Below are 20,962 nucleotides of genomic sequence, written 5' to 3'. Positions count from 1 at the left end.
GGTTTTTTTTTTTTTTTTTTCATGAGTTATTACAAACGTATTTTTCCTACCTCAATAACAACACTACTGCGAACATAATCCACTCCAACTGGGGTCCTTTTGTCCACATAATTGTCCTCTGAGTGCTTGCCATTCTTTAAGGTCTGCATCCCATTCTGACAGCAATTAGTTCCACCATAAGCAAAAGCTTTTGCTAAGAAACAGAAGGGAAAAGCAGCAGAGATTTCAAGATAGATTCCCTGATCCACAGGAATTCAAAGCGTTTATCTAAACTAATTAGATGCAGTTGACTAACAACTCATCAAATGCTTTTAATTACACCTTTTATGTTATTTTATTACTTAAACATCTGGATGGTCACATCCAGAATTGGGCAATATTTTGACAGCCGCAGGGAATACAGGAACTCCTCCCTAGTTCCCTGAGCTGCACAGTTTTTGCTATTATTTTCTTGGAAGACGTACAGAATTTGTTGTTATTCTCTTATTTAAAAATCTACTCCAATCTTTTCAGGCAGATGTAATAGGTCACAACTACACACAGTGACATACCACACAACAGGAAAATTAACAACCAGGGAATCTGCTGAATTTTGCTCGTATGGACCCTGCAGCTCATTGCAGTTACAGAATCAGTTTGTAAGAAACAAACACGACTAGAAAGCTAAGCTGGCAGCAAGTGAAATAATGGCTCTACTCTGGGGCACTGGAGGAAGAAAACATTTCTTCTGAAAGAAGAAGAAACATTTGTGAAACTCCTTGAAGGTACAAGCTGTTTTTTATCTCTGTACTACCAGTGATGTTGCTCAGTCCAAGCTCGCTGAAGGACAAAACAACAGAGGTGGGTTTAGCTTCCCCAGGGGCAACGCACTTCTTTCTTGTCAGATGGTGCTTCCCAGGATGCCCAACAAACTTTATGCCTTTCGGAACAGAAATCTTCACGTGTACCTGCAAAAATTTACGGAGGTCATTTATTTGGATTTCATCTGTGAAGCTTCACCTGCAGTTCAGAACGATTCCACAAGAACCAAGCAGGTGAAGCACTGAAGAAAACACCTATGAGTGAGTGCTTCTTGAAAGAAGCTCTTTCGAAGCAAACTACTTCCAGTCAGCAGCTTTCTGACTATGAAGGAAATGCAGTGGCTCAGAGGGATCTTTCTCATTCTCTTCCCTACATTTTTCAATATTTGGATTTCTGAAGCATCACAAAACCACTGCAGTCGTTTCAAGGTAGAAGTGAACAAAGCAGTGATTTTATTAGCACTGAAGAAGCAATACTTCTATCTTCAAAGCACTCATACTGAGCTTATCATTCTGTTATACGCTGCCTACAGCTCAGAGATGGTTGACCATAACCCACAATTTACTGACTTAGCAACAGGAACGAAGAGGACTGTTACCTCTACGCAGACAGATAAGTAGTTGTAGACAGTCAATGGGATTTTGGTCTGTTCTCCCCGGATGACGTGGTACGGCAACGTGAAATCGATGAAGAAGGGCTTAAAGGTCTTCAGCTCGGTTTGATTGGCAATGCCCAACCCCTCCTCCTCAGAAAGACCCACAGCTTCGGTTATCCACGTAGTGATGGAGTCTGGCACTTCCACGTGCAGCTCTGCTTCTCCTGATGTATTACTGCCAAAGAGAACAAGGAAGAAAATGGGTTAATCAGCTTAATGAAATGCATTTGAATGATGCTAAAGCACACAGAGCCAAACATTTTGGGTATTTCCCTCTATATCCATGCATACGGCATCATATCAGTACCTGCTTTGAGCAGTAGCTTATAAAGGGCTTGATTTCTTCCCGCTAAGTGTCAAGATTTTGGATAAATGAGCATTTATAAGGAGAACAGCAGCCAGTGGCTTCTGCAGAGCACAGTAACACAAACCCTTACTGGATTAAAAGCTGTGCAGGTATTTGCACCCTCACTAGAGGGACACTTTCCTTACAGGGAAACGCACTGAAAGAAACCCACAACAGAATCCTAGCTAAAAACAGTCAAACAGTAAGTTATATTATTCACTATATTTGATATGATGAAATAAAAGCAGTTTTTGTTGGAATCCACTGTTCTTCTATATACTGCCACATTAATGACTGCACTTGAACATGAGGCTAAAGAAGAACTCTCCCAGACCCGAGGTTCAGCAATGGCCTGTGCATGTGAGTGTGTTTTGATCTGGAATATTTTGGTTGGTTGCCTTTTAGAATGCCTGCCTGACAAAATTTCCAAGTCTGTCATTTTCTCCACGAGAGCATTGATACTAATTACTGAAGATTTATATTCTGACTATTCAGCCCTACTGTGCATACCACGGTGGGTATCATAAACTGGTATATTCCTCCACGCTTCATAATAATAAAAATTCAATTTTGTTTTGCAGACATCACAATTTCCCTCCTGCAAAGGAGGTCTGTCATTGCCTGGAACAGAAAACATTTCATCTAAAGCAAGAACAAAAGCTATTTCATGGCTCAGCTGGCAGGATGATTGGAGCAGTTATGAGTACACCCTAAGAAAACGACTTGTTTTCTCTCAAGTCGTTATTTATTTCCCTGAGCTCGATACGCTTGCTGCTAGCTTCATCATCTTTTGGAGCAACATCCATCTTAGTTGGCATGGAAAGCAAGAAAGTTCTTCAGAATAAGCTTTACAGCATAACACACTGCTCTTCAGTGCTGCAATACCTGCTGAGCCACGTCCAGAACAAACTGAAGAGTTGTGCCTTTGCTGCTTTTTAGCTCAGAAGTCTATTCAAATGTTAGGCATCAGTGAGGTATCTCGACTTCCACCACCCAAAGCAACTCTTTGTAATTTTCAGTGAGCCTAAGCTGCTGTTATAACTCAGTGAATAGGCAGCGCATCACACACTGCTCTGTGGACTGATGCTATCATAGAAAAACGCGTCATTTCCTCAATATTTAGGTTGTCACTAACTGGAGCTCAGTAGTCAGCACTTGCAAGAAACTTCAGCCTTGAAGAATAAGCAGAAGGGTGTCCTACCTCCAGGGCTGGCAGCACTCCAGCCTGTTTAACCGGACAATTTGTTGCAGCTGATGTTCCTTCCACTGGGATTTCAGCCCATAACCAGCATTAACATTATTTTCACACATGAGGGCACTTACTCTTCTGGGCGGGGGGCCAAAGCACACACACATTTCCAGCCATTCAACCCTCCAGCCAGGCTCTAAGGATTGTTAGAATTGGTTTGGGAAGTCGACGTGAGGCTTTTTTTTTTTTTTTTTTTTTTTTTAATTTTTTTTTTTTGCATATTATAATTATAAATGGTAGAAGGAAAAAAAAAAATCTTCCTGTTCAAAGGAGGGGAAAGCAAGCGATGCTCTGCTCAGTTGTTTCTAATGAAATGAAGTAGAGAAAAATGCAACTTTTTATTCCACGCTCTCCTACTCATAATTAACTGCCCCAGCTTGCTGAGGCCCAAAGAGGCACTTCTGGAATTCTTTGTGTATTTCTACAAAGCATATTTCATGCTCAATTGAGCAGATTTGAATACACTTGCTGCAAGTTCCTGTCAAATTTAATTTATAAACATTTATTGAGAGTGAAGTTTACTTGCAAACCTGTAGAAGTTTTTCAACAATTGCTTCAAATGATCCTAGATGCGTTGTTTCTAGTAAAGATCATTACCTGTTATTCATTTTAATTCCAGCTGTGGAAACCAAGATTTGTCAGGTAATAAATTAAGATTAGAGGGAGATGAAAGAGGACTTAGTGCAGTGTGGGAAGCAGTCAGCACTGAATACTCAGTAGTGCACGAGCAGCACTCACAGAAGCATCTTTCTGCCTCCACCTCCATGTGCACATCACTCTGAGATCATTTTATCCCTACAGCACTGCAACTGATGCTGGAACAGATGTGGAAAACAACACCAGCACTTGCAAGAGTGAAGGTGACACTTCTGGATTATTGTTATGATGAAAGATTACTGATTAAAGCACTAATGATGAGAAACAATGACAATCAAAACAATGCTGTAGCTCCAGCGTGCTTTAAAGAACATTGCTTGAATAGGACACAACCCATGGGTATAACTAAGGGAATTTCCCATTAGTACCTGACGTTGAGGCAGTGCCATATCCATGTTTCTGGAAAGAAGGTTCTTTTTCTCTTCTCTGCTCTGCTGGAACAAGAAATAAACCTTTGGCAATAAACTCTTTTCAGCAGACAGTTTGGACATCATGTGGTTACGTTGGTGTTATCAGCCCAATGATCAAACCAAACCCTAGCACAGAATAATGTCAAAGTGAAAGGTGTTTAATTCATCTCTCAAATCACAGAGCCTTCCCAACTCATTGTGTACACACATTTAACAGTCCGGGGGTACAAATAATCTAAAAAAAAAGGTTTTAGTGTTTGTAAGTCCAAATTCTTTCACCAAGCAAAACCAAAGGAAATATCTACAGTACACAACCTCCCACGACATCATCAAAGGGCCTTACTAAAATCAGGTACTGCAACCACTACCTCACATTCCCCTCTCTTTCTCCCACTTGCAATTACCTTGATCTCTAATGTTTTCATAATTTGTTCTGATTTTCTGGACGAGATGTTTCATTACCTTTTTATCTTTAACCAATCTCCAAAACTCACCCCACTTCAAATGAAACCATCAATTGATTTGAAATAGAAAGGGAAGGCACATCCTCACTGTGCAGCATTACTTGCAGTACTTCATGGCCTTTTCCTCACCAAGTCCCTCACGTTCTCTATTTTGACCACCACCTGAGTAGGGAGCATCTCTGCAAAATCAGGGCTAGCATGCACACACTGACAAGCAGCAACTAATTCACAGGAAACAAATTAAAGAATTTCAAACGGTCCTTTCAGAGAAATTAATCCTAGAAAAAGGCCAAGTAAAGTTAAGTTTACTACAAAAATGAAGTACTGTCAGTTGTGATCTTTATCAGATCCATCGAGACCACTGAAGGTTGGTTCCCAACACCACTTTGTCTCGATGGAGACATGTCCTGGAGGGGTGGGGAAAAAAAAATAAACAGAAGTTACCTCTGTGCCATTTTAGAACGCATTGTAGCCACCAGTGTCCCAGTGTGAGGCTGAAAAGCTGGGACAGCCTCATCTGTGTACATGCCTCCATTCTGCCTGTGGTTTAAGCTGACTGTATCTGTCATTACAACCAAGCCGGTTTCCTAGGTAATAAAAATGAAGGCAATAAAGAAAAAAAAGAGAAAAAAAAAAAAAGAATCAAGTGTGTACCAATAAGAACTTCTCTGAGTAGAATCCCTCCAACCTTATTCTGACATTTATGGGTAAAGTTCAATTGAAATGTGAGGATTTTCTCAAGACTTTATCGAAAATTAAAATGACCATTAGTGTAAAAATATTTATAGGCAGAGGTTTTTATGAGAAAGCTCTTATTTGCTTGAAAAATGCATTTCACCAATATCTAACACTACTGGGTACGTGTCTGACTGTCAGGTAACTACAGGTGAAAAATTATTCTACATATTTTTCCCCTGGAATATTACATTACAGCTTTTTACCCTTCCTCAAAGTTTCCAGTGTGTTCTGCTGCAGTCAGCAGGCATCTCGTGTCAGACATCCCCAGCTCTGCTCCACCAGAAATGCCAAGCAAAATGGAAACTGCCCGCACGGCTTCACAGGAAGAGCACAGAATTCACTCTGTCTGCCAGTTCTGTCCCCTAAATGCACTTATTCATAAGAGACAGCAGCTCCCAGACTCCAAAGGCAGCACGGGCTTTGTTCTCTCGCACATACACACTCAACTATTATGAATCAGGTACATGCAGTGTGCACACACCACCTACAAACATGTGGCTCTTTTCCCAACAGTTTCTGCCTCTCAGTAAGAGAAAAAAAAAAAAAAAAAAAAAAAACACCACCACATCAGAACAAAAACCCCAACAGATCGGGGAGTGGAGAAGGAGCAATGACTCCTGCAGCAGAGGGTATTAAATAAGGAGTTGAGCTCATGATTACGAGATGGAGAATATGTGGGAGATTGTGGGTTTTAAGAGAATACAATAAAACAATTTGGCTAAGTATGCAGGAAGAATGAAAGGAAGGGAAAGACACGGGATCATTATTATTAGCAGTTGCACAGATTAAAAATGGAAAGAGCCTAAAAGATTAAACATGTAACGCTGTTTCTCTAGCCCAGTCTGTCTCTAAGAGTGGTCAGTATGGGAAGCCCACATAAAGAACACAAAAAATCCAGCAACAAGACACTCCAGAGAGAATTGAGGCTGATGCTTCCTACTGTAAAGGCGAAGCGAGCATCCTTGGTGACATCCCAGTGCCAGGGAAAGACAGAAGATCTACGGCGTCGACGTGAGGACATGCCTGGCCACCAGAAGTGCCCTTCCTCCTTTGGAGCTCCAAAGGCATCGGATACATCGTACTCTGCAAGCTCTTTGAAAACCTGCATGGCACAAGGGAAGAGAGCACCGTTCTTAAGCAGGAAGGCTGCTCACTAAAGGCATTAAGAGAGAAAGATGGCAGTGCCTTAAGATTCATTTTACCTGACTGGCTGTCAGCTGAAAACCTGTCTTCAGCAAGTAGACGCTCTTATCCACAGTGGCAATGCAAACACAGCTTGATTTTGCAGCTCTGACCTTGATGTTCACAACATCACCGGGTCTGGTCTCATTTGCTGAAAGAGTCACAGCAACCTGGGAATTTAACATTAAACTCATCATCTCAGCTTGTGTTCAGCAGAAGAAAACCAGGAGCAATGAGACGCTGCCCCCTCCGCTCTATTAGCTGCATTGCCAATACCTGATTCTCAAAGGTGGACTTCACAGAGAACTGCAGGCTGTCTGTGACCCCTTCTCCATTCTCCCTGACGTAATACACCAGAAGACGGCCCAAGGGAGCCATGCTGTGAGATACTGAGAAATGGAGGAAGGTCACGCAGACTTCAACCTCTGTTGCAGGGGTATCGGTAGGTGCTAAAATACAAGTGGTAGAAATGGCAGTGTTATTCATAAAGTCACCCTCCCCCCACACTTTCCAGATGATGCAAGGCAGAGAACTCCCCACCAAGGACCTGCATTCTTCCCATGTTCCTGCTGCACGAGATCTTTTTGGGCCCTACACCTTTGTCCTTCCTTCCCCTCCCTCTGTCTTACGTAAGACAATAGGCAGTTAGTATTTATAACACGAGTGGTATGGAAAAGATGGATAGAGAACAATTATCCAGTGTTCTTAATAACAAAAGGTCAAGGAAACACGTGGTGAAGCTATCAAGCAAGTTATCCCTACTTCTCTTGCACAGTTACTCTATGCCTTTTATTAGGGGGCATCCAATTCAGAAAAGCATGCTTAAGGTTTGTAGAACAGTGTGTTTTTTTTCCTGAAAATCAGATAGAGCTCATGTTTCTGACACTAACTACCTGCTCCTGGGAAATGAGTGACATCCATGTTCTTCTCAAAGGGAATCGTGGCTCTTTTGCTCCTCTGCTGAGTGATGTTGCTGGGCTGCAGCCCTGAAAGGACAATGTTACCTCGCGATGCCACTTCATAATGTAGAGTGAAGTTGCAAGGACATGTGGACTTCACTGCAATCCAAGCCTCCTCTCCTACCTGCACTCAGAGACGGAAAAGCAAAAGATCTGGTCTTCTACAAGGCATGCTTTTCATTTATAAAATACAGAAATCCATTTGGGTTTCAGACCGAAGGAGATGCAACCCTTTAATAAATGTATGCACTGAAAAGAACATTGCAGTAGCACTGTTTGCACGGACCGACTTCCTTCACGGTAAAAACAGTTCTGTGTTCAGCTCTTCACTGCCTGCAGATCTAGCAAGAGAATGGGCCGGGGGGTTGCATGCATTAATGAAAACAATAAAGGAATCTCTGGAATCCTGAAAGTTAAGCCTTTTGGCACAGAGCAGCTGTCAGAATTGGTTGAATTTTAGACATCCCTTCAGTGGTTTAGCCCAACCCAGAAAGATGTGATGGGGGTGGGAAGAGATGTGTTTGATCGTCTTTGCCGTTTAATTGAGATTATATATCATGATTACTTTCACATGACAAATGCTAATTCAAATAACGAGCAGGCTTGAAATTACTGGGAATAGATCTGAGGGAAAACGCTTTCAAATTACACAAGTCTTGTTATTAATCTGAGTCGGGAACTCAAGGAGCTGTCAGACATACAAGCAAACAAGGAAGCAAGCTCCTTTTCTCCTGGATAAACACATGTGCTGCCTGCAAAGGGCATCAGACCAGCACAGCTACTTCCTGCAGTGAAGCCCCAAACCCAGAGCTACCTGCTTAGTACTGAATACCCTGGGGACAGAAAATCACCCACATATTGCCAAGCTGCTACTGAGAGAGCATTCTGTCAGGTTACTAGGAATGATTAAAGCCTGAGTGATACACAGCCAGCCTTCCTACAAAAAACACGAACTTCTTGATTCTGGATTATGAAGACTTCTGTTATGCAGGATTTCTTCATCAAATGCCATTCCTGATCCTCCCAGCACTTAAAGCATAACAACGCCTGCCTAAGACCGAACTGAACTGTTAAATTTCAATAACGTTTTGAAAAACATCTTTCTTCAGCACTAACAGCCAAGAAGCCAATAAACCAAGAAGGCAAGGACTTGGATACAAGTAACTAGCAATGGTTAAATGCAATCAGAATGCCACAGAGTCCAAGAAGTACCTCGTGACATTGCATATTTGAAGTATTAAGAATTCCCCAGTGGAAATGATGAAACAATCCATTAAAAAATGAATGTAGCTAATTGGAACACCCAGTAAGAGTTGGCAAAGCAGGGAAGCAGTTCCCACATCAGCTGGTCATCCAACTCCTAGCTTTCCCACAGAAGAATTAGTTCTAATCAGGTTATAATAAGAACAATGTGTTCAGATTAGTAGCGTATAATCCCCTTTCCATACCTCAGGAAACTTGCAGAAGATTAATTACCCATTAAACTACCATGAAATGCAATGATAAAAAATGCTCTTATTTAGATACCATAAGACTGAAACCAACCTGACAGCTCTGCTGATAACAGAGAACTCTGTGTAAGTATTGCCACATTCCACAATGCTTTTTACAGAGCAGCGTGCAGTCCCTCAGGGATGTGCATCTTCCTTGGCACAGAGCAAATCCCAAACAACTCTCAGTAAAACAGCACGCAATAGAAATCATGGCTAAATCAGATCCTTCACATTAGACAAAAGTCATCACAACTTCTATATGGAAGAATATGCTATTAGAGAGGCTCCTACAAAACTACCTAAGAAAACAGGGTAAGTTTGAGTACCCAAAGATGAGCAAACCTAGCTGGGATTTGAACTGAGAGTTCTAGAGAAATAACATATTAGTAATAGAGCTTCTTTGCAGCTACTTCAACCTTTGTAATGGAAGCAACAACAGTCCAGCACCCCAGGAAACAGAAGTGGCTGGAAATATTTAATTAGAGCAAAGTGCAGAAAGCCAAGAAATGCAGCTGTTGCCATAATGGAGCTTGAAGCCAACATACCTGGAAAGGCTTATCTGGTGCCTGGAGCTGGATGTGACACTTGCTGGGTGAGTACCAGCTACTGATGGACAAGTAGTTTGGCAGATACTGATCCCCAGATGGTCTCCCATCAATTGCTGTCACTTTGGTCTTAACAAAAGTGGTATCTGAATGTTATTCATGCATAGAAAGTCTGATTCACACTTTATCCCCATCTCCCATTTTATATTATCTAGCTGCTCATCTCTATTGCTGCCTTTACACAGCAAAAGTATTCTCAAAATATTGGACCATTATTGCAATGTTAAATTGTATTTGGAGAAGTATCTTTTCATAATGGCTATAAACATCAGTTCCACGGGCAGTAAGAAAAAAGCAATCATTTGCTGCACTTAAATCAATAAGCCAAAGGTAAAAGGCATTAATTTCCTGTTTGCAGCAAAGACTCACAAGTGCAGGTTTGACAAGATTAGTTACATGAAAGCCCACTAATCCCATAAACAGCTTTCACTCACCTCCAGCCAGACGTATTGGGCAGCTGTAGGAATGGAAGGGATTTCAAACTCCACGAGGCCATTTCTTGACACCAACTCACTTGTGTAAACATTGTCCTTCGGTGTGAGTTCAGCTTTAATCCGAATAGTGACTCTGTCAGCTGGACTTCCATCAGGGTAAGTGACTTCTACCTACACAACAGTTCATGTACAGAACGTGTTTTACTTGGTTTGCAACTCTGGTCAACGATAGAAACCGCAGGTGGGAAAAACACACCAGAAAATGATGTCATATTTTAAACCAGGTCCGTACAACTTTGCATCAACTACATGTTGGTTTTCTCTGTTCTCAATCTTACCTTTCCTTTGTAGGGCAGCCCAGGTTTGAACTGTTTCCTGGTATCCTTGGAGTACTTGATATCAATCAGCTGTTTCTGAACAGGCGTTGAGTCATCGAACGTGACCTGTTTGCTCCCATCAGAGCTGACCACCGTGGCCCAGATATTGACTGTGCCTCGAAAATGCTCCGGGACATCAGCAGGCATCATGTCTTTCACACACACATCGAAAACAGCAGAGCCATCAATCTACCAAGTGCATCAGGGAATGGAAACACAAGTTTGCATACACGTTCAAAAAGCACCCAGAAGCCAAATCTAAAGCACAGGCATTCAACAGGAATTTGCAGCAGTATTTTTAAAGGCTGTGTAGTGCGGGGAAACTAACGGGGGCAGGGGGAAACAGGAATGAAAGCAAGAGTTTGTTGGTTTGTTTCTCCTCCCTCATCCATAGCGTGGACCAGCTCTGTCCCCATCTCTCACTCACGTTCTCCCTCAGCCCCATGAGCTCTAAGACAAGATTAACAGTACACCAACAAATCCTCTTTCCCCCAAATTACAGCATATATTGTAAAAACGTGTAATAGATATGTATTTACTATGCTACACCCATTTATTTCTTAAGCTCCCATCAGTGACACAAATTAGAGTCACAGTATTAACTTCAAAGAGTACAGATGAGGCATTTTATTGCAGCTGACTCAATGGTCTCCCTCACCTGGGTGGTCTTGAGGACAGGGTGTCCCACTTCATGCCTGTAATACCCTACACCATTTATAGTCATATTGACAATTAACCTTCCTGTCACTGGTTTTCCAAATGTATATCTGAAATGGAAAGAAGATAATGAATAACTTCCAGCTATTTTCTGTTTCCCTGAGTATATCAAGGCTAGCACCGTGTGACTTGCACAGCTAGAAAACAAAAAAATAGCACAGGTTTTCCAACCTATCATTTTTAGCATGTTTTATGAAGGCTCTTAGACTGGAAATCAACTGAAAAGTCTTCAGTGGATGAGATCTGAGCTGCAGTGACTGCACCATCCTGTGTGTGCACTACAACCTACAGCAATTAAGCCTTAATTGCAGTACTCTCCTACCTGGCATGGACTGTTCCTTTCTCACACGTTGTAAGGTCACGAATGTAGCGAGGTGGATCAATCAGCAACTCAAATTTTGGTAATACTACAACAAAAGGAAATGACAACAGTCTTTTTCAAGGAGATGCTGCTGTCCAGGTTCCAGCAATAACAGGCACAGCTCTGACAAGGACACTGCTTATGGTCAGATGAGAGCATTGCTAACGCTACTGGGATAGAGCATCACTGAGCAGAGAAGGAATCAATGAGAAGAGCAAACCAAGACGACTTTGACAAGACCTTAGCAGCACATTCTCAGAGTTTTACTTCTTCCTGAGAAATCTGTATCCCAGGATTTGAGTCCAAACTTTCCTTCTTAGATAGAATGTAAAGAGGACAACTTGCTTCACAACATATCAGGAAGGAAGGTGCAATATTCAGCTGTCAGTGTCTACAAGAGCTTGTGTGATTGGGTCAGAAGTCATAGGTGGTATGCTGGTGGAACAACTTCTATCATACAGGGGACTCTGAGACCAAGAAGGGGCAAACAGCTCAGAATTACAAGGAGGGCTCTGGGAAAGGAATAAAAGCACTGACAGACTGAAAGCATCTCTGAGAGTCTTCCAAAGCTAAGTTAAATCCCTACTACATAAATTGTGCAATATGACACGCCATTTCATAGAATCACCAAGGTTGGAAAAGACCTACAAGATCATCCAGTCCAACCACCATCATTTCCTGATGACATGTGTGTTATTTCTCAGGTGCTCCATCTTCAGTAAAAACCTCTTATCATGATTTGTTCCTCTAAATATGTCTGGGTTACAGTCAAGGCAATCTGGATAACTTACCGTATTTCTGAACTTCAAAGGATTTGTTGTATGTGTGCCCCTGCATTTCAGCAAAGATGAGCCACTCTCCAAACACGGGCTGATCAGACAAAGGAAAGCTCATATTCACCATGCCTGAGAAAGGAAAGCATGTGTTGTGAACTCTCTATCACTCATTAATTCTTGCATGGGCTTACTGTAGACAGTTCAGCACAAACAGAAGCGAGTGGCATCCAGCAAAGGTAAACAACAACACACCGAGCTAAAATAATCTTGAACTTACCACAACAAAATGGCTTTAAATTGCTCCATTCTATCATACGAGACCCCCGAGGATCCTGCACAGAGGTTTGGGAATGAGAAACACCACAGTGAAAGCGAGCATCATTAATACAGCCATCTTAGTTTGCAAAATAAAACATTTACATAAACACACACACACTTCACTGACAGCTCATTTGCAATAAGCTTTTGTCCAAAAATTTCTTAAGTTATTTTACTGTGGGGTGTTTGCTTTCTAAAACTCAGTGCACGTTTAAGGACACTGCTTCTATGGCCAATGCACAAGGTAAGCACCGCCAAGGGGCGGATCTTCCACCTGTCGTAAGTCACCTATTCTGCATGGGATGAACAGGCTTCTGAAGATGCTTTCTTTCAATTGGTGGAGGGAGCAGTATAACCAACAAGACAATTTTTAGATGACAAAGCCAGATGAAATTAATCCTGCTGTTTTTGTCAGCATAAAATCTGTGACAGAATGCAAACAAAGGCAGAGAGGGAATTCTTCTACTTGCTGACAGCAAAAGAAAACATATGGCTTAAAAAAGACTAGACACAGAAGGAACCTCTCATTCACCTCATAAGGAAGAAGACAGGAGCACCCTTTCCTTGCCATGAATTTCTATTTTCCACTATCATAATGTGTGGGTGCAGAGATGAGATTGGCCCTGCTATACCAGCCCAGCCAGATGAAGGATAGGATTGTGTCTGCATTGAAAAGAAGGGAGAAATTGAGTGGGACTGTTACATTTATAAACCCCAGAGAATCTAGCCAGCTCTTCTCAGGCAGAAAAACGGGAATGAGTTTCTGAAATTGAAGTAGAAAACAAGTATGCTTGTTGGGGATTAAGAAAACAAAACAAACCAAACAAAAACACCACAAAGATGTGTTAGAGAGACAGGAATAGAGACAATGGCATAGGTTAGAGTTGGGAATGGCCATCATGGACTGGGGAAGTTAGACTTGTTCCTCTCGAGGCTATGGCAACCTTGTGCCTCTACAGAACACATGCTGGATGATCAGCAGATACTCACCACTACATAAGCTTCAATCTGAGAGGGAAAAAAAAAAAAAAAAAAAAAAGAATGAATGAAAGGCTGTAATGAAACAAGACTACATTCTGCTCCCGGCCCATTGCTGAGCAAGGCATGGCACACAAAGAGACAAAGTTTAAACATCTCTTCTCGGGTTGGCCTCAGAAACAAGAGTTTCATTCAGGCACCTGAGTGGGAAGGCAATGCTTTGTGTATCTGTGCAAAACCTGAATGGAGCACAAGGCTGTAAGAAAATCCTTCCCAAAACTGCTTCAGTACGTTGTACTTAATGGCACCTCAACAGCAGTGAGGCCAAATTAAAACAACAAAATTGCAAACAAGCAGCAAGTCTCTCGAGAAGCCAAAATAGGCAAATAAATCCGATTCTATTCCCGAATCAGAATGCGTCAAACAAAATCCAGGTGGCCGAGAATTTCAGTGTGAAATAACACAAAACAAACAGATCCCCCTTACCCTGTCATTGAACGGCCTCAGGTCTGAGGTAACCGTGAACAGATTTATCAGCACTGCAAGAAGGAAAGGAAACACACTGTTCATCACAGCTGGCACTGAACAGAAGATTCCATCTCGAGAAGCATTGCTTGAAAGCAGCCCCAGCATCTGATAATTTCTCCGAGGCCACTTTACCTTTTTGTTTGGGTTTATAGACAGGCTTATCAGTTTGGATGAAAACTGATGATCCTTTGCTATCGATAGTTACTGTGGTGTAATTGTGAAAAATGTAGCCCTCCTCTGTCACGTGGCGGTTGCCCCACACTTTCAGATGTCCCTGTCCACGAAGCCCTGAAGGCACCTAGAAAACAAGGACACCATAAGGCTGGAACAAAAAAGCTTTTCAGCTTCCCCATGACTTTGGGAATGCAGTCACTACCCTGAAGTATTGGACTGGAGTGAGCAAAGAGCAGTCGCCTGCTGCAAGGCACTGCAACTGTGTGCTGGCAACAAAAAGAAGAGCATACTGGATATTTTACAGTGCAAAAACTTCAAAGGAGGCAAAGCCATGCTAAGAACATGGCAGCAAATTCTCTTCTGCCTTTTCCTCATCATTCAAGTAAAGCAATATCTGATCCCATGGGCAGCTTCCACTGCAGGAAGTGTGTTACACGGGGACATAACCCAGGTGGGGCTGCATGGGGACACAACCATGTTTTGAATGGCATGGGTGGCTCAGCCGATGGGAAAAAAAAATTGTATGCTGGCATATTTTCAACCAGTTGCTCAGAGAAATAAAATACTATTTGAATGACAGTAGATTAAAAAGTAAACAACCTCTGGTAATATAAAATATTATAATTACAGGTCATAATTTGAGACTAAAAAATAAAATAATAGTAATACTGATAGGACCAAAATCAGTGACGATGCTGCATTTCATAGTGAGTTGCATGCTTTGGATAAAGAAGTCCACAGCATTTGGTGCCACTATTACATCTGTCTATATTATGTCTTCTTGCAGTGTGATAAATAGAAGGTCTTTATTTATTTGTATCCAAGTCCAGTAAAGAAGATAAATAAGTATCAAACTCTTTCTGGTAGAATGCAGACACGCTGTGCTGTGCCGCAGCAACATCCCACGCCTGGTCCCAAATACCTGCAGCTACTGCAACAGCAGTCAGACTTATTTCCTTATGGCACTGCATAGAAAAGATTCATTCAGATGCAATCAGCTCCTGCAGGAGCCACACACATCCCTGACGTAGCAATAGGGGCTGCTACTTCTGTAAAGCAGCAGAGCCACGGATTCAGTCGTGGGATTTCTTTAAAGGTATAAGGGCTTGACAGCTGGATTCTGATGGAATGGACTTGGTTGGGTTCTCCATCATCCTGCAGAGCCTCCAGAATGGGACCTCAATTTGTGCCTTAAGATCAATGTCTGTTGTGGCTGAAGGTAAATCCCTCGTGTTCTGATTAAAAACATCTTAAGGTAACTGACACTCACCTTCAGTTTGATTGTTCCTTTATCTAAAACGAGAAAGAGAGACTGTGTTAATTCCCTCAGGAAAAGGTACTGTATATTATGCTGTAAAAGGGCCTGGATTTTTGAAACCAGAATCACACAAAGCCAACACCGACAGAATCTCTCCCAATTGCTGAACACTGCCATATTTTCATCTTAGCATATGATGACCACACACATAAGCATCATTCCCCTCAATTTAGTTAGCAACTGTCAGCCAATGTCAAAGAGAAAAAGGTGAGGCAGTTTGGGATCCCATACATAAAACCACATCAGCACAACCCCAACTGGAAACACTCAGCAGCCAACAATGAATTCAATCCTAGTTTGATTCCAGCTACATTATCATCCAAAGTAATTCATTAAGAGACATTGATGATCCCCCAAAGTAATTTCCAAGCTCAGAACAACAAGAACTCACCCAGAACAGTTCCATGGCCCCGTGACACAGTTTCTCCTTTCACAACCAACTGAATCTGGACCGTTGTCTCTTTGACAGCATTGAAGATGGTGACACTCACAGCTTCCTCAACACCAGACCGGAATACAGAAGGCGCAGCAATCAAATAGCCCCTACATATAAGAAGCAAGATTGGAAGTGGGAGGTCATTGAGAATAACAGGAGTGTGATCTCATTTGTACGGCACTGACAGTGCCAACAAAAGGTGAAGCACAGACACAGGTCCCCAGAACCACTTGGGGCCAGTTCTCCAACCAGCAGCAGTCCCAGCCTTACAGAAGGGGCTCAGATTGCACACAAAATGAACAGTTAAATGAGTTACAGGGTTCAACCTTTCATATTTAAAGACACCAACGTTGTTGTATACAGAATACAGGACTGTTTACTGCACAGACCTAAATAAAGTAAATATACACTTAACTAATCATAAAGAGACCGAATGTCCCGATCAAGTCATTATACTACCCTACAACTTTCCCACTCCAGGCAAAGAGGAATTACCTCAACAGGCACACAGTGTTAAAGCTACCCTAGCAGCTCCATTATAATACAATCTTGTGTTTCTGAATGGAATCTGTACCATTCCTCTGTGACGAACAGTGCTGTGACACGAAGTTAGCAAGCTAAAGTCATACAAAGTCAGAATTTTTGGTGTGTTTGGCTATAAGCAATGTATAAACAATGTTCTCTTCACGGCACGACGCCTTTCTGTTTGTTCATTTGTCTGGGTTTTGTTGGTCGTTTTCTCCCACCCAAAAAGGCTTATTAAACAAGGCAGCTCCTCATATGACAGTTTAAGAGCAGTTTCTCCGTCCGTGCCTTTCCACAACACTGCAGGTCAGGCTGCTTCAGCCCATGATTAATTATCACTCGGGGTGAAGACGATGCTGTTTTACAGCCCCCTCAGTCATCTTCTATCAAATTCCAGCCCCGTGTCTCTCTCTCAGCAGGCCTCATTGCCATGGAGATCCCATTACCCAAAGGAAGTTCAGGTCTCTGCGGCATTCGGGTCACACTGTGTGGGGTATTTATGGACACAAAACCCTCTGGTCACCAGGTTTGAAAACTCATCAGAACAACAATAAAAAGTTACTACTAAGTCTGCGAGCTCCCGCTAAGGAAAACATCACTGATGTGTTTAGAGAGGGAAGGAGAGCACATCTGCATCCAGCACGGAATGACCCGATTCAAACTGTCACATAAGCACAGCGCTGCGGTGCCATCTGTGAAGCACATGGACGCACATTGTTCTAAATCGCTGCAGCTCTTCCTGCTGTCCCAGCCTGCTGATACAGCCATGTAAGTCAGCACATAAACGGCATCTGGATACTAAATATTTTACTTGGCAGTTAAACAGTTAAGCTGACAGTGACTGGACAGAGCCCTTAAGCACGTTTGACTGAGGGCTCTGTCAGCTTACACCAGAACTTGGCAGGACAAGAAATACTTTCTAGCAAGCAAGTGAAAATGAGTTCTCCGTGGCACTCGGTTAATGCGGCCATTCACGATGCTGACGAGCCACAACGCAGCCGGGATAAAGAACAAAGCAAACCTTCATCAAAGCGAACCCAAACGCGCTGCAACAAAGCGGGGATTCCACTTCTAAAAGCCAAAAAAAAACCCAGCTTTCCCCGCAGAGAAACGCTCTGCCGTCGGACGTCCCACAGCGGAGCGCTCCCCAACCTCCGGCAGCGCTACCGCCGGCGCAGCCCGGATTCCTGGAATAACTGCTGCCAGATAAAAGCACCGCAGCCCCGCGCCGGAGGAGCTGCACACAGGTAGCGCTAAAGATAACTTCCCCCCTCCTTCTCTTCGCTGCTTTGGCACCGGCGAGTACAAACGTGCTGGCAGGGAGCGCCGCGGCGCCCCGAGGCTTTGTTACGGCCGCAGCCGCCGCCCGGAGCCCCTCGCCCTCCTTCCCCGCCGCCCGCCGAGACACCGCGGCCGCGTTCCGGTCCGCGCCGATCCCCGCCGCCCGCCCCGGTACTCACAGCCTGCCTCGGGGCTGCGCCGCGCTCAGGCCGCACAGGGTCAGCAGAACCCCCCAGGCGCAGCGGCGCTCCGCTCGGCGCATCCTGCTCCGGGAACGGCTCCGCAGCCGCGCCGCTCTCCGCCGCCGGAGCCTTTTGTTCCCGGGGCGCAGCCCTGCTGCTTCCGCGGCCGCCCCGCGCCGGGCTCGGCTCCCCGGTGCCTCTCTGTGGCCGCCGCCCCCGCCGCGTCCCCGCCCCCGGGCCGCCCCCTCCTGGCCCCGGTGCCCGCTCGGCTCCGGCCCCGGCTCTTTGTCTGCGGTTCCCCGCCCGCTCTGACAGCGCCCCGCACCTCCGCCTCTCGGCCCGGCCCAGGTGCGCCGCCACGCGCGGTCCCGGCTGCCGCTCCTCCTCCTCCTCGTCCTCCTCCTCCCGCCGCAGCCGTTGCTCCTCTTCTGCGGACCCGGGCAGCCCCGCGAGGACGGCACCTGCACCGCAGCCCTCACCTTCCTCCTCCGTCCCCGCGTGGTCTGAGCAGCCCGGCTCGGCTCGCTGCACGCCGCGCTCCGCTTCTATTAACGGAGCCTTTGGGCTCGGAGGCGCTCCGCCGAGCATCGCCGGAGATCCGCTGTCCGACTCCGTGCCCACCGCCAGCGCTGCTGCTGCTCCGTCCTCCTCCGCCCGCAGGCCCCGATCCGTCCGCCTCCATCCTCCATCCCAACCCGGAGGGTCGCGACAGGACGGGGATCTCGCCCAGCGCCGGGCTGCGGCACAGACCGAGGAAAAGCAGAGCGCCCGGCCCTTCGTTCCTCGCTTTTCCTTCTAATTCTGCTTATTTTGTCGAAGACTTTACCCTATGCATCATTAGGGATCCGTCTCTACATACATCTCTTCGGCTGCTTAAGGGCAAAGCTGTTTTCATGGACAAAATGTCACCCACAGAAGAAAAATCCCGCTCAGGAAAAAAAAAAAAAAAAGTATTACAAACAGGCACCCTGGAGCTGCTGCTCTCAGCAGGAAGATGCACGAGCATGCATGGACCCGTATCCAAACAGCAGCGGTTATTCAAGGTGACAAAATGAATACCACGACTCTGAGGGACAGCAGAAACAGCACACACACCAGGGAGTTGTTCCTCCAACCACTGCGGAGACAGCCCGGGATCAGACATGCTGCAACACAGCTCGGCTCTGCCCCAGCAATTAATGAAACCCTCAGTGGAGGTGGTAGCATGAATTTGGTTTTCCCCCCAGCACTACAGACGTGGCTTAAAGTACCAGGAAATGGGGGGGTGGAGGGGGAGGGGAAGCTATTTTTTGTAGGTTATTTATTTGAAACTCATTTTTCTTTCTTCTAAGAAAATAAATAAATAAATCACTACGCAGAGCCCAGCAATTTCTTTTTCTTCTGCAAAAGTAGAACTCTGGATCAGAAAAATCAACTTCATGTTTTCCCAAAGGCTCTTCTGGCTCCTAAAAAAAAAGCACATCGAGTTGCTAAAGGTGCTAAGCTGCAAAATGGTTCTGAATATGTGATACTGTTAGCAATATCATCACCATCAGCACTATTCCTGCATGTTAGCCTTTAAAAAAAGCACATCTCAGCTAAGACTCCATAGAGGACAGCTCAATGGTCTCATCAAAAGGAGTGCAACCTCTGCAAGGCCCACTGCAGCTTTCAGGATTGGATGTGAGATAACAGCACAGCCAAGCCCGTTTGAAAAGTTTTAAAGAAATCACCTCTTTAAGCCTTTTTATTAAAGCATTAATTAATACACGCTAATCCTCAGCCTCAGTTTGTCCACAAATACCGTTTTCAGACTTGCCCCGGTTGGAGTGGAGTATAACAACTTATTTAATACAGTAAGGACATCCAAATTACACACTTACCAATTAATAAGAGGTCTTTAAGGCTTGCCTTTGGAAGGGTTATTGCAGTTTTTAGAACTATTTTCCTATCTGCAGCTCATCTGTGGGAGGGGTTGCGGAATGCCCTGGAGCTGCTTGCAGCTTTTAGCATTATGTAAACCAGGTCCATTTTGCTCACTGCTGTCTGTTCAAGCACAAGTACTCCTCTCCTGCTCACTTCATCACTTATGCATCTTCAGATGACAAACATCGTTGTGAGAGCTACCAGGGGACTCTTTTGTTTGTCAGAAATTGAAGACACGGCCAAGAAAACACAAAGTCAAAACGAAGCCCTCCCTGCACATCTTCCCTCTAAGGACATAAAGCCTCTGCTCTGCTCTCCCGTTCCTCCAGGCTGTGTTACTGTACCTCCTATGGTGCTGTTCCTCTTGTAGTAGGAGAGTGCGTCAACTGTGATGGCCATGGCTAGTGAGGCAGTTCTGTAATAACACATTCTGTTAAGTTGGGTTAATTAGTAAATAATTCATAAATAAGACATCCGCTCTCTTCACAAGCCTTGCACTAGTAGTGAATTAAGTGTGTTCCTTCCTTACTTCTTCACTCTCCTTCAGACTCATCAAAAAATATTTCCCAAGCAAACCAGCTGGGCTTTATGAGACACAACTTACTAGAAAGCAGATTGAAATGAGAACGTTTTTATTATGGCAAACGGGACTGAAAAAGGCAAAGATAAAATGTGACCATTTCAAACTCTTTTTCAGCATCCTCATCTTCTCAGATACACCTTCAGAGCCCTGCGTGCCTCAGCTCTCCTACCTGCAAAGCAGCAGCACTGATGTGAGCCTCCCTCCTAAGGGTAGGATCTACAGCAGGTCCTGTAATTAAAGGCAATAAGGAGGCAAAGTGAAAACAAAGCATCTCTGCTGGTTTTGTGTTTTTGTTTTTTTTTTTTGTGGTAAAGCAGTCCATAATTGATGTACAGCAGCTCACCAATCCAAACAATGATTTCATTAATAGCTCTGCTGAGATCAGGTAAGTTCTGAGTGTAATAGCATCCTGCTTTCAAACGCAGAATGATCACCACCACCATTAATCACCCACCCACCTGCACAGATGCACAAGTTGCTCTCTGCAGACTCACACCTGAGATGTGAGCT

General features: G+C 44.2%; 1 protein-coding gene across 3 annotated transcripts in view; it reads right to left on the bottom strand.

Moving 5' to 3' along the window:
• CPAMD8 (C3 and PZP like alpha-2-macroglobulin domain containing 8) overlaps positions 1–18,200 on the bottom strand; it is a 40,279-nt gene extending 22,079 nt beyond the window's left edge. The window contains exons 1-22 of one of the 3 annotated variants that reach the window (XM_085211617.1): positions 17,962–18,200; positions 15,932–16,083; positions 15,493–15,515; positions 14,181–14,346; positions 14,007–14,059; positions 13,533–13,550; positions 12,502–12,556; positions 12,240–12,353; positions 11,410–11,494; positions 11,029–11,137; positions 10,332–10,559; positions 9,994–10,164; positions 9,500–9,628; positions 7,396–7,585; positions 6,779–6,951; positions 6,523–6,672; positions 6,261–6,422; positions 5,027–5,169; positions 4,077–4,142; positions 1,400–1,631; positions 794–947; positions 51–193 (exon numbers count right to left, since the gene is read on the bottom strand). In XM_085211617.1, the coding sequence (XP_085067743.1) occupies positions 51–193; positions 794–947; positions 1,400–1,631; positions 4,077–4,142; positions 5,027–5,169; positions 6,261–6,422; positions 6,523–6,672; positions 6,779–6,951; positions 7,396–7,585; positions 9,500–9,628; positions 9,994–10,164; positions 10,332–10,559; positions 11,029–11,137; positions 11,410–11,494; positions 12,240–12,353; positions 12,502–12,556; positions 13,533–13,550; positions 14,007–14,059; positions 14,181–14,346; positions 15,493–15,515; positions 15,932–16,083; positions 17,962–18,044 (2,799 nt within the window). In that variant the 5' untranslated portion in view covers positions 18,045–18,200. The remainder of the gene's footprint in view (positions 1–50; positions 194–793; positions 948–1,399; positions 1,632–4,076; positions 4,143–5,026; positions 5,170–6,260; positions 6,423–6,522; positions 6,673–6,778; positions 6,952–7,395; positions 7,586–9,499; positions 9,629–9,993; positions 10,165–10,331; positions 10,560–11,028; positions 11,138–11,409; positions 11,495–12,239; positions 12,354–12,501; positions 12,557–13,532; positions 13,551–14,006; positions 14,060–14,180; positions 14,347–15,492; positions 15,516–15,931; positions 16,084–17,961) is intronic. The other 2 variants (XM_085211615.1, XM_085211616.1) reach the window with 2 other exon arrangements.
• Between the last annotated feature and the right edge of the window lie 2,762 nt (positions 18,201–20,962).

Source organism: Meleagris gallopavo, chromosome 30 (assembly GCF_905368555.1).
Source record: "Meleagris gallopavo chromosome 30, MGAL_WU_HG_1.1, whole genome shotgun sequence".
NCBI classification, from domain to species: Eukaryota; Metazoa; Chordata; class Aves; order Galliformes; family Phasianidae; genus Meleagris; species Meleagris gallopavo.
The sequence above is the reverse complement of the archived record's forward strand: the minus strand, read 5'-3'. Positions and strand labels throughout refer to the sequence as shown.